Source organism: Condylura cristata, unplaced genomic scaffold (genome assembly GCF_000260355.1).
Source record: "Condylura cristata isolate star-nosed mole 26May11 unplaced genomic scaffold, ConCri1.0 scaffold00007, whole genome shotgun sequence".
Classification (NCBI taxonomy): Eukaryota; Metazoa; Chordata; class Mammalia; order Eulipotyphla; family Talpidae; genus Condylura; species Condylura cristata.
The window spans coordinates 23,874,958-23,888,622 of NW_004567108.1; the positions used below are offsets into that span (position 1 = coordinate 23,874,958).

Consider the following 13,665-nt stretch of genomic DNA (forward strand, 5'->3'; position numbering starts at 1 on the left):
TGCAGATAATATTTTACCATGCCTGTTAAGGCTCTCGTCTACATTCATCAATACTGTGGTAGAATAAGACCTTCAAAGACTGACAATCCTAGGCAGAATTCTCCTGTTCTATGACAAGATTTTAGTGCCCCATTAATCAGCGGGTGACAGGACATAGTTCTTGTTGGCTTTTAAACATCAGCCTGGACTCTTATTATTAAAATTATTTGGTTTTAAGAAACATGAACTTCTATAACACTTTAAAACTAGATCTGTTTTTAAGTTTGAGTTTATTGGCTGCTTTTCTGTGTTGTACAGAGTGCTCCAAACCATAAATAATCATTATAGCTGTTAAATTATCCTCACTTCATTTAAATAAATGGCATGTTTTATTCAGTTCTGAATTATGAGATTATCTTTCACAGCAATTTTTCTCCTTAATCTGTTGTGAAATTATCTATTCAATAAGAAAAAAAAGAATCATTTATAGTATTTACATTTATAGGTCTTTATATTTTCTTTAAAGCCTCCTCTTAGCCAGAATAATAACATTAATATCACACTCAAAGTTAAGCTGCATCTTATAATCTGGGTCATAGCACTTACAAATTTGCTTCTTTTTAGAGTCAAGCTTCAGGGCACTAAAAAAATACTGTAACTTGGTATGATATATGAAAAAAGTAGCCAATTATTTTTACTTTTCAAAGAATTAGTCTCTCAGAGAAACTTGTTGGGCAAATGCCATTAATACTCAGAAGAATAACGACTCAAGAAATTGATTTATATTTTTATAAATAATGACTACATCCCCAAATGGATTTAAAAATTAATTGCTGTCTTATTGTAATAAAAACCTTCTTCTATGGACATGATTGATGTTATCTGTCTAAGTCCTTGTTCTGGACCCCCCTCCTTCTTAGTTAGTCTATCACAGCTGGAGCTTTAATTTACTGATCATATTAATTCTGATTAATAACTAACAATAGTGTGTTCTCATTTATCAACAGTCAGCCATCACAAAATGGAACTGGAATTGGTCAGACTTGTTGCCAAATTATCTAGGACTGGACAAGATGACCTTCAGTGTACTGCTGAAAAACAGGTAATAAGACTGGGGGTTCGGGGGGAATATTTGAAAAAAATTCTAAATTATATGAAATATATTTCCTAATAATTTTTCATAGTAAGCATTTGCAAGAGGTTTTGAGATGAAATTAGTTGATTTTAATCTGAATTTTAAGTATTTTTGACCTTGTGTATATAACAGTTCAGCATTACAAATACTAAAATTCATTGATGAATATCATAATACTGTGCCTCTGTTTACAGCAATTTAATGAATTGCATACAAAATACCAAGCCATATCAACTCGACTAATCAGGGGAAACATAAATGAAACTGTTGTGATTGAATTTTTTGCTTTTCAGCCAGTTATTTTGGCACTTTCCTGCCATAACCTCAGTTGTATGTTATTTTACACACACACTCCAACACAATCCAATAAAATAATAATGTGATTCAGTTTAAGAATTTAGCACATGTGGTTTATTTTGCACAATTTATTTTCTGTATCTATTGTTTTTAAACATAATTTTAAAGATTTCAGTGACTATTATAAGGTATAAACTTAAAAAGCTGAATGTTTCTCTCAAGTATATTTTCACATAAGATAAATATGTATGAGACTCCTATTGCTCAAGTATCATGTTTTCTTATAACTAAATACGAGAATGATCTATATTATACTAATGATGTAGATTGTATTTCATATCTTGAAAGTAACAAGATATGAACAAGATGTTTTTTCCAGAACAAAAAAACAATAATAGCATGACACTGTAGAAATTGTCAAGTCATCCCTGGGAAATATGAGGCTATGTAAGAAAATGTCTGGAGAAAGATAGAGAGAGATTCTAGTGTTTCCCAAATAAAGGTTTAAAAAATCAGCTTTTTAACCAGTGAGAGCTGTAGCTTAGCTGTGTGGTCACAGATGTTTTCCTAATAGTTCATTTTCCTTACCTGAAATACATCGTCCCATTACGGACAAAGTAGAACAGTTCGAAAGCTTCCCCATCAAGGACAGAGGTATCTCCCAACAAACTTGTCTGCTGACAGGTGGTCATCTGGAATTGTACCCTATTTCATACATAAGTCCTTCAAGACACTCCTATCATTTGCCCCAGTGTTGCTTGGAGAGATAGGAAGTGGAAGTACTTACAGGAGAAACCAGATCTGTTGAACCTATGGTTACATGATATTATTAAATTTCCACTTGGAAACAAAAGAAAAGATGTTATATTATTATTTGGAAAGTTTTAAATTTGTGTAAATTAATTTTTTTTTCCCCAGCTATAAATGCTTCCCATAACTAAGTGGGCAACAGATCCTTCTGGGGGCAACAGATCCTTCAAAACATTGGATTTGCTCTGTATAATATTCACTATTGAGTGAAATGTGTTTTAACCGATATTACAAACTTATTTTTGTTTATTTCCCTGAGTTATGTATAGGAGTGAGTAGGAGAAAAGAACTCCCACAAATTTAGTCAGAGTAACAGGTCAAAACAGTTCTTCTATAAAAGGATCATGAATTTTTAATAGAAACAGCTAGAATCTCATCTTAAGAACCTTAGATTTTTACAGAATGGTATGAAGAGCATTCTGCTCCAAACTACCACAAACCACAGGCTGTAGCTAACATAATTGATCTATCTTAGAAGGATGAAAGACATCTGAGAGCCTTAATCTCTCTAGTACTTTCCATTTATTTTAAGAATGCTATTTATGAAACTTGGTTAATATTGAACTGGTAAGGGAGATATTTCTGTTGTTTTCTCTAAGACACTCGTTATCTGAAAAATGCTGATTTTTTTAAATAGTGCTTTGAATTTCTAAGAACAAAGTTATCTGAAAAAACACACTTAATTATGAGAACACAGAACATTGAGCTTTTAGGATAAGAGTATATACATACATCTAGCTCCACAAGGTGATACTCCTACCTATACCCATGATCTTAGAGGGTAGTCAGTCAAAGAAAAAAAATTCAGAACAGCTCAGTTGAATATGTGCATTTATTTTTTTTTCCTAAGCCACCAATTTAACAAGTTACTTGTCCTCTTTTTTTTTTCACCTTAATTGGTAATAGACTAATATCTGTACTAGTGCAGATATAGGGCTATGATGTGAGGCCATAACATCGGGAAGAGGAGTGAACTCAAATATACAATATGAAACAATTTCAGAGACAGGAATCCTTTCTACTTACCTCCTAAATTTCTCTTTGCCTGTTTAATTCAGTGGAATTAGCAGACCATCTGTGGACTTTCTCTCTCAAGATTCAGAGGCTTATAATGACCCATACTCCCTCCGCTCCAAATAGGATGGAGGTGAAAAGCAGAATTCTTGGCGTTACAAGCCAGTTCTGCTGAGAACTTGGATTTCTTCATCTTTAAAATGAAATAGTGATAAATATGTATCTATTTCATGGAGACTGTTGACAAAATGAAGTGAATTCAAAGATACCAAAGTGTTTTTGAAAGTTGAAAGAATAAACATACTTAGAAAATAGTAGCACCAGCACATAGCAGCAGCATTAGTCTGTGTTTAGGTGTGGAAAGATAAGGTCATCAAGGACTAGCAGAGTTGGGGAGTGAGATAAAGCAGTCATTATCTCATATATTATTTATTATTATTTACCACGAGTGTGTAAATTCCAGACCTACACCTATAATGAGGTTCAGAATAACTATCAGTTGATAGGCCAAGAGATGGACTCATTGGTTTGAAAAGAGTGGGGGAAAATGGAGCGAGGAGGAGGGTCTAAAGGCCACATGAGTAGTCACTCAGGAGATAAAGTCTCAAAAGATGAGTGTTTGGTGGGTAGTTTAGACACTTAACAGCAGAGATTTAAGACTCCTTATTTAGGACAACACTCACTTTTGTTCCATGATTTGACTCTGTATTGAGTTCAAAGGTAGAACAGATCTTGAAGTGATTGCCAAAGTCCTTGGCATAAATGTGTTGTCTGCTCACTATAAGATCTCCTCTCCAAACATCTCCCCCCAGTTCCTGATGTTCTAAGTTTGTTGCCCTCTTTCTGTTCTTTGAATTCTCCAAGCTCTTTCCCAGTGTCTTTGCACTTGCAGTTCCCTCAGCTTTTCTCTTGGCCAGTGTCATCTTGTCCATGAGGCCCCAGGTTACTCTAAGTTTAGGGAGGTCTTACCCTTCCAAGGGACCCTCAAGGTCACCCAAACATTCTAGTCTTTTTTATTTGAGTTATAATATATCATTTGAAATTTTAGTGTCTGTTTGTTGTCTCTTAATCTAGTTCCTGCTCCACTCCACAGTAGAATACACCTGTGAAAATAGCACCTTAGCTGTATTAGTCCAGCTGTGTCTTCAGAATCCAGAACAATCCTTGAACACATAGCAGGCTCTGGGTGGTCTGTATCAAGTTATAATAACCAACACATGAAGACTTAGAATGCAGAAGAAAAGTCTGTTCCTGACAGATGAGTAGGAATTAGGCTTTCTCTCAAGATGTTTGATTAGTACTAATTTTTGCAAAATCTCAAGAAAAATTTATATGCATATTCTATTCACTTCCAAATTTGGATGACAATCAGGATAACTGAATTCTGTTTTCATATTCTGTGGTGTTTGGCTCAGATTAACATATAGACCACCATTCTTTATTTTAAGCTAATTTATGAAAATTCATCTCACAACCTCTTCAGCAACAAAGACTGTTTTTGACTCCACCAGTTGAGAAGTCATTGACTTTTGGGTGATAGAATTTGTGTTTCTTACATGATACTTAAAATAATTCAACCAAGCCTTTGCAAATTAATTACTTGTGATGTTCCAGATATTTGAAGAAATGTGTTATATCTGAAACTTCAGAAAAGAGGTTTCATATATGTATATATTATGATACATTTTTTAATTTAGTAAGTTTGCTGTTGTAGGAAAAAGACTCTTTAAATGTTCAGAAAAATTAGCACATATATCAGTTCTCCATCTTTACCTTTAATGCTATGTAAGTACAGTGATTGTGCATTGATCTTTTGAAATAATAAAAGTACTTTTCACTGTTTCTTACTATTAGCTTCTTGCCTTCTTTCTCATCTACTTTAAAATAAATGTGGTGTAGGGAATGAGATAGTGATTGCATTTGCAGAAGAGTTCACCAAAAGGAACTTTCTATAGTCCTTCATTCATGGCGAATCTCCAGATTGCCATTTTGATATTGTTTTCTTTGTCACTGGAGCAAATTTATGTGGCTCCTTTTCTCTTTACCTTATTTGTTCAAGACTAATTTCCAAGAATTGTGGTGTTGAAAGTAATCTGTGAATACAGTGGAATGCTATGCTATTTTAACCATCTAAATATACTGCATATGAGTTTGGCTTCGAGTTGAGCAAACACAATTAAATATGATGGCAGGAACAGCAGAAGGGGTGGTGGTGGCAGATTTCTGGCGATCACTTTGGGGCCTTTCCAGGTGGACAATAACCATATATCTGAGAGGAAACAGATTAGAAAGCGTGTTTTAAAAGAGCTGTTATCTGTGACATTGATTGTTTGCTTTTAATAATAATAATAATAATTACCATTAAAGTATCTTTAGACTGATGCAGATTATAGTGTGTGTGCGCCTTGTGTGTGAAGAGTAGAAAATATTGTCTCTGGCCTTTAACTGCACACGCTGCTCTCTCCAATGGTCGTTCTCAGGCAGTGCTGCCGTTAGCACAATGTTTATACTTGTTCACAGCAGTAAATTTCTGATGCAGCAGCAGGATGCCTGGTTATAGAGAAGTGGGCTTAAGAAAAAGGGGAATATGATTTTATGAGTACATACCTCTGAACCATTACATACATTATGTGTGCCTTCACAATGAAAATTTGGGGTTTTTCCCCCCATACTTTAGTTCCCTAGAAACCTTCCCTTTTCCTCCACCTAAAGACCTCAGATTCAGTAAGCCTATCTACCAAACCCACCTTCTCAAATACGATGGTTTCCCTTGCCATCCTTACACCCTAAAGCAGGATTTTTTTTATAGACATTATTTGTTACATTTAGGATGTAAAAATTTAGTACACTGATATCAGGATTTTCAGTGGTTAGGGTTTGTTTGGTACATGAATCAAATGAACCCGTAAACCTATGTTTTCTGATTGATACCTTGTATATGTTGTCCACACAAATCTCCTTTGTCCCACAATACAGCTATGTAATGAGAGACAAGTACTAGAGAGGTTATAAAACATTCAATGACATGCCCAAGGTCACAAATATTAAATGGCGGTATGGTATTCAAAATGAAGACTTCTGACTCTACCCAGTGTGTTTTCTACCACACTGTATTGTTAGTTGCTTTCTTTCCAGTTTTCCTCAGCGATAAGTGACACACTTTGTAAGTATAAGGGATTTGATGTGTCCACTTGCTAAATATTGTAAAATGATTACCACAGTAGCCTTAGCTAACATTTCCATCATCTTACATAAACACCATTTATTTTTTGCAGCAAGAACATTTATGACCTACTGTTAGAAACTTTGAAGCATGTAATTCAGTGTTTTGAAATATAACTAACATACTGCACATTGTTTTTCACCATATAACTGGCAATTTTATGTTTGGCCAATTTTTTATTATATACTTACTGTAAACACTGATGATAATGAAGATCACAAACACAGAGAACATGTGTCATGTGACTGAAATAATTGAAATAAATTGCATACATAGATTTAACTGTAAACCTAATCATAACCTTAAAGAGAACATATGATCATTATTTTCCTACTAAGGAAACTCAGGACAGAGGCCCACCACTTTAGGATTCTGGTGCATGTTCGTGTTCTTACAACCACTTCTCTCTGCCACTTCTCTAAGATTAACTTAGCTTATTCGAATGTAAACATTTTTTAACATCTCTTGTGAACAACACTTATGTAGAATAACATAACAATTTGCCACAGAATTTTATAACAATTTACCAGAGAATTGTATGCACATCACAGAGTTCTTAAAAGCTGCTCTATTATGCTTTAAATTCATTTTGGATTTTTACTTTGGTTGTCACAGATCTGTCTCCTCTCTTCAAATCCCTATATCCCTCTCAACAACTGGCTTGCCACCACCTACTATCCCAGAGAAATCAGTCATCTAATGGCACTATACAAACAACTCTCTTCTAGATAAAATTTGAGAGATGAGATATCTGTCTAGGTTGTGTATGGTTGAGGGCTAAGCAGTTTAGCTTTTCTCAAGCAGAGAAAGACTTAATACCAGATGATTTCACTGATAACATGGAATATAGAGAAACAAAGGGAAAGACAAAACCAAACTAAAAACAAATCCTTGAGATTTGAGAGGGAGGATGGGGTATTGGAAGGGAGAGGGTGAGAAATCAGTGGACTTTTGGTGAAGGATTATGTGTGCTTTAGTAGAAGTCTGGGTATATCTGAAGGTGTGAACCTAAACCCCTAAATCATATGCACAGTTGTAAGCCCATGGTACCTCAATAAAAATAATTTCATTGGAAAAAAAGTTTGACGTTAACCATCAGATCCAAGGGAACCATAAAGCCTTTAAACAAAGGTGTGACAAGAGCAGAGAGTTATCTGAGGATATTAACAAAGCCTGGGATATAGAGGGACAGGATAATTAAAAGGAGTGAAAGTTGGTTAGAGACTACCATTAGTGAAGGAGGCAGTGATTATACATCGCAGTTGTAAAAGATGCTCTCAGGTTTGCTTGGTGGTGTGGCTACATCTGTTCCTAATTGGCAAAAAATTTAGGTATGTTAAATTTTCTCCTTCAAGATCATGTGCTGCAGAGATTAGGTAGAGAGCTATCATGCTCATTTCTTCAGAGTGAGAGTGTCATTTAAATCCCTCAAGTAGATGCTAGAGTGAGATTAATGGTATACATTTTGAGGGGAGAAAGACACATGAATGATAGAGGAGAAAGCACGAATAGTCAGGGAAACCTTTACATCGGATTAATGATCTAAGAGTTTTGACAAAGCCAATAAGACTCCTTCAGCTAAATGTCTCATTTCCTGCAGAACAGAGCTGGCACTGGTACCTTCACTGTGTTCAGAAACCACCTGTCATAGGCTTGGGAGAAGCATGGCCTGAGCCCAATTGCAGTGGTAGAAGCAGAAGAATGACAGCCAGGGTCATAGACACCTATGCTAACTACAGCAGGAAATGTTAGTGGTGCGTTACCACGACTACTGCAGTGGTGATGGGAAGAGTGATTTTAAATATGTACGAGATGTAAGACATGTAACGTGTTACTTACGTTAACAGGGATAGGGTTTAAAGGTCTGTAACTTTAGTGATGTAGAAAACAGACAACCTAAGTAAATATGCTAAATGCTATTGACAGCAATGCAGAATTGGCAATATTTTGATGAAAGGAAGGTATAATGATTTTCTCAAAAGCAGCCATGGGAGATTTCCCTTTTTCTTTTGGCTTGTCAAATTGAACCAAAATTCACTTTGTAATGAATTTTCTCCTACCTAATTATACATTCACATACTAGCACTTTGAGTTCTTGCAGTGGATCAAAAGCTATTAAAAGCTTGCTTGTATGAATGAGTACGTTCTTTTTTCAATAACTATTCTTTAAGTCTTTCCCCTGTAAAATACTGCTTAGACTCCAAAGTCTCTACGATGGTTTCCTACTAAAATTTTTAGCAGAGGTTCTGCCAGGTGTAGCTCTCACATATCCATTGACTCAGTTTGTATAACTATGAAGAAACATTGGTAGCTTGCAAGATTATTGGTCATCACTGACTATCGCTATGCTTCTATGTGAACACAAAGAAAAAATGATACTTTTGAAGACATTTTTACTATGACATAATTATGAGAGAAAATACAATTAAATGTAGTGATAACAAATCTGAATAACTGATAATAAATTACAGTACTTTTTTATTATAGTATTTTTGTTGTGTTTCAGATTTAAAATTAGTTCTTTATTATACTGTCAATGAAGCTTTCATCTTGATGCACCCTGAGGGGCTGGATCTAAATTTGATCTTTTCTTCCATAATATGAAATCTGGTGAAAAAAGATTTTTATGTGCAGAACAGTTGTATTAATAAAATCACAAAATTTGTTTTGTAATTAAACTACAGATAATACATATGCATATATTTTTGTCAAATGGTACATGAAGTACAAATGTTCTGAATGTAAACTATGAAAATTTCCGAACTCTTCAGTTATACTACCCACTACCGCTGTAACCACCTGAACCGCTTCTATTTTAATTTCTTGCGGTTATATATTTAAGGAATAGACTATACCACTAATTTAAAAAAAAAAAAAAAAGAACTAAAATAATAAAATAACCCCCTGGTGGTGCAGCGGGTTAAAGCACAGCACTGAGAATCTAAAGCCGCTTCCGCATGAGTTCGATTCCTGCCTGCCCCAGAGGTGACCACATGGCGTGGCAGACCTCTCCTGACCGCCCGCTGCTTTCTCAGCAGTGTACTTAGTCAATCTGCCTGTCTGTTCCCCGCTCTGTCTCTGGTGAAGCCTCTCACCGCCCCTGAGCCTCTGGCCTGTACCCCAGTTCTGTATGCACAAATAAATCTTTAAAAAAGAAAAGTGTAGAATTGAACTCACATTATGTTTTCTTCCCTGCCCCCTGCAAGCTTTGCTAATGAAATTTTAATTTTAGTTCTGCTATTAATCACCTTTATGTGATATGTTATAACCTCTACCTTAAAATCATTTTGTTTTTTACATTTTATTATATGTATGTGAATATGTATAATATATATTTATATTTTATTCTCAAAATTTATATAAAGGAAAATTTACTCTTTACAGTTCTGAGTTACAACACATGTGTAGTTTAACAATCATCCAGTCAAAATAAAGATTTGTCACCATTTCTTTCCTTCATCCCAATCTGTGGCAATCACTTTTCTCTCTGTTTCTGTAGTTTTCTTCTTACAAGAATATCCTGCAATAGAATTATATGATCGCAAGTGACATATTATTTAATGGTATAGTGGCTGCTTTGACTCAGTATAATGCATCTGAGATTCCTCCATTTATTTGTTGTTATTATAGGATAGCAGTTCATGGTATGAAGGTGCCTCTGTTGGTCTATTTACAAGTTAAAGGAAATTTGGGTTGTTTCAGTATTTGGTAATTGTATTTGTTTCCAGTGTTTTAGTGGAAGTCTCTATATGTTTATGAATAGATTTTGCATAACCCAGGCTATGATTTTGCTGGGATGGTAACCTAGGAATGCTGGGTGGTATGATCACTTTATCTTCTGTCTTATGCTACTATGAGAAATATCGTGCTGCATATGCCCTTGTCTCCCTGGATGCTTTTAGTAAGTTTCCCCCTTTTTGGTCTTTCTGAAATGACACACACTTGGGTTTGGCACTGTAATAAGATCTCAGCATAACAAGTTTCAACTTATATAAAAGTCTTATCCTAATTATCTTCATCTGAAAATGGCTTCTTTAGAGTTGCATTATTTGTATTCCTGACACTAACATTATTTCTGGCCTCAGCCTAAAATAAAGACTTGCTTTGCAAAGTTCCCATCTCTGTCATTTATATTCTGTTAGACCCCTGAGTTTTCCCTCTAATTTTTTCTTATAACCCTTACTCATTTCTGTCAGTGCTTCCACTCTCGAAGTTTAGTGTCATCATCCACTCATGCCAGCATATCCTGCTCACTCTAGCCTTAATTTTTAATCTTTGTATCTCTAATGGATTAATGTTTTTCTCCTTGAAATTTTCCTTTATTACTAAAATCAACAGCGAGTACCATTAACATTTTAAAACAGACACATATGATGTTTGTGCTCTAATTCCACCAATTCAAGCCTTTATCTTTCTCATTCACTTTTTATATACACAACATAGACATTCTTTTGCACAGTGACACTGAAGGAGGAGTCTGTATTTATATTTGATTTGATTTTAAATTTGTCATAAAATCTATTTTTGTCATCCATGCATGGAAAGACAATTTTTATTTTTATTGACTCAGCATTATACCATCTTGATTTTATATAGTTTAGCCTCATCTCTCTTCCAGATTTTTGCTCTGTTTTTATTTTTACATTACATTTTTATGAATGTGTAGGTTACTTGCTGATGCTGCTATGATAAAGATAAGACATAAAGTGATATGGGTATACTGTTTATAACTTGCCAGATACAGGGATAAGAGTTAGTGTGAAATACAGATTTCTAGGTTTATTTTTTCCTATCGCTCTGTACTTCAAAACTTACAGTGGTTCTATATTGTACCAAGCACAAACTCAGCCCTAATTATAACTCCTTCATCTCATCTTTTTAGTCATAAAGTCTACCTTTGTGATGAGGCCCACGATCCTTCCACCTACTGTGGTGTTATGACAAATCATGCTTAAAATTGGTTTTCCACCACTTTATCTAAATCTCCATTTTCATACCTGTAAATAGAAATCATAGCATATCTTTGTGATCTTTTGTAAAGAAAAAAAGTGAACCTCCAGCAAGCATTTAGCACAAGACTAGGATCATTGGATATACTTTATAAATATCAATTATGATTCTTTCTAGCTATTGTTGGATTCTTCTTTTTGGGAAGACAAACTATAGGGGTAATTATAAAACCGGGTACAAAAAGGTAAGGTACAGCCTAAGCATCCAGATAATTACAAAATGGAAGCAGAGGGAATCAAGTACAAAAAGCAGAAATGAGAAAAGAGATGAGCTGGGACTCTTTTTGTCAGGTGCTAGTGTGATGCATGGTCTGGGGGAAGCTTAAGAAGCTGATGTCTGACAGTTCATCAGCCAACACTTTGGAAGGTGTGCTTAAGAAGAGCCAATCTGTTACATTCAGTCAAAGAACATAAAAATCTGCTGTGTACTAAGTCCTGTGTTCAGCTGTCGATTCCGAGGTACTCAGGATCTGGACACATGATCTGAGTGGAAAGCACCTGCATCCCTGATGAAATAACTCAGACATCTGCCCATAGAGACAGAGACTCCTCATTTTTCTAAGACTAGTTGAGTTTCCTCACTCACTCTCACTCTTGGCCCAGGGCTCTCTAAAATCTGCCATTTTCCAAATTCTCAGGGCATTTGTAGGCCAAGTTACACAGCTAACTAATATTCGGCATATGGTGCCTTTTGAGTCTCAGGGGTGTTTTTTAGTTACCTTTGACTCCCACAAAGACTGTGAGCCCCGGGAGAACACGCATCTCAGAATTCTCACTCAGCACTTTGCCTCTAAAGTACAAAATGAAAGAATCATACAAACAGCTCTTGCTTTTTTGGTACCCAGTCTAAAGTTGTTTTCTTTTTAAGATTTATTTATTTATTTAGGCATACAGAACTGGGGTACAAGCCAGAGGTGCAGGGGCGGTGAGAGGATTCACCAGGGACAGAACGGGGAGCAGAACAGACAGATCATCGAAGTACACTGCTGAGGGGAGCAGCGGGCGGGTCAGGAGAGGTCTGCCTTGCCATGTGGATCTCCTCCGGGGCAGGCGGGAATCGAACTCATGCGGAAGTGGCTTTAGCTTCTTAGTGCTGTGCTTTTAACCCACTGCGCCACCAAGGAGGGCCTGAAATGGAATTTTTAAAGAAGAAATTATTGGGATAATTCTTGTGATTTAGAAAAATAACAAGCAAAAATGGAATATTCTAGCTTCCTGGAAAATGAAAGTTTCCTGGAGCCACAAAGAACTGTGCAGTTTGCACATTGACTGGAAGCTGGTGGGTCTCTTATTGTTATGTAATTGATAATTGCTGGTTAATGAATTAAAACCGAGTGGTATCAGAGTCCTAGGGTAAGAGAATTGGTTTTGGCTGACCATATTTGCACAAGAGTCAGCAACTTGACTAGGGTTATATTTACCACCACATGTGCAGAGGGCTCATCCTCACAGTTAGGCCTTTGCTGTATGTATTTCTGTGTCTTAGCCCAAAGCCAGTGATGAACAGCTACATGTTTGCTTTAGCAAGCCACAGCTACAAACGACTTAAGATAGCTTAAGACTCTGTGGAAATAGATAATTTTGTATAAAGGGCAGTCCAGTCTCATGTTATTTTATTAAACACATTTGCTAGTAGTGAAAGTAAAGTATGATGTAACCCACAAAATAGCCTGTTGTTTGTAAGAATCCTTCCATCCCATTATTCAGTCCAGCAAGACTTTGAGTAAATAAATGGATCTGTGACTGTTTGCTCATTCATCCATCCATCAAACATTCACTAGGCACAGCAGATAAAAAAATGAGCCAGACACAGCCCCTGCTGTCAAGCAACTCAGAATCTAGGGGAGACAGACCAAAAAAATCAGAGGTTGTAGCTATAATAGAGATTCATGCCAGTTACCATAGAATATAGTGAAAGATCACAAAGGAGAGGGAAAACTGGCCAACCAACCTCAAGGACAGTCAGGAAAGACACTCAGAAAGTGATGGTATTTGCCAGTTGAGTCGATTGCCATTTTAACATGTGTCAGCCAGGTAGCCTTGGTGATAGGTGATCAGGACAGTTTCACATAGACAGTAACACAACAGTGGAGCAGAATGTTGCATTCTACTTACTTTGGTGAGAGTAATAGTCTCTCTACTGAAGTTTTCACTTTTGAATTTGTTCTTATTGAATCACATAAGCTCCATGAATGAAC

General features: G+C 35.9%; 1 protein-coding gene across 1 annotated transcript in view; it reads left to right on the forward strand.

Annotated features, from left to right (window-relative positions):
* Window positions 1-13,665, forward strand: part of LOC101622315 (uncharacterized protein KIAA0825) — a 183,070-nt gene that overhangs the window by 18,156 nt on the left and 151,249 nt on the right. Inside the window, exon 5 of the mRNA XM_012721758.1 lies at window positions 987-1,081. Coding sequence (XP_012577212.1) covers window positions 987-1,081 — 95 coding nt within the window. The remainder of the gene's footprint in view (window positions 1-986; window positions 1,082-13,665) is intronic.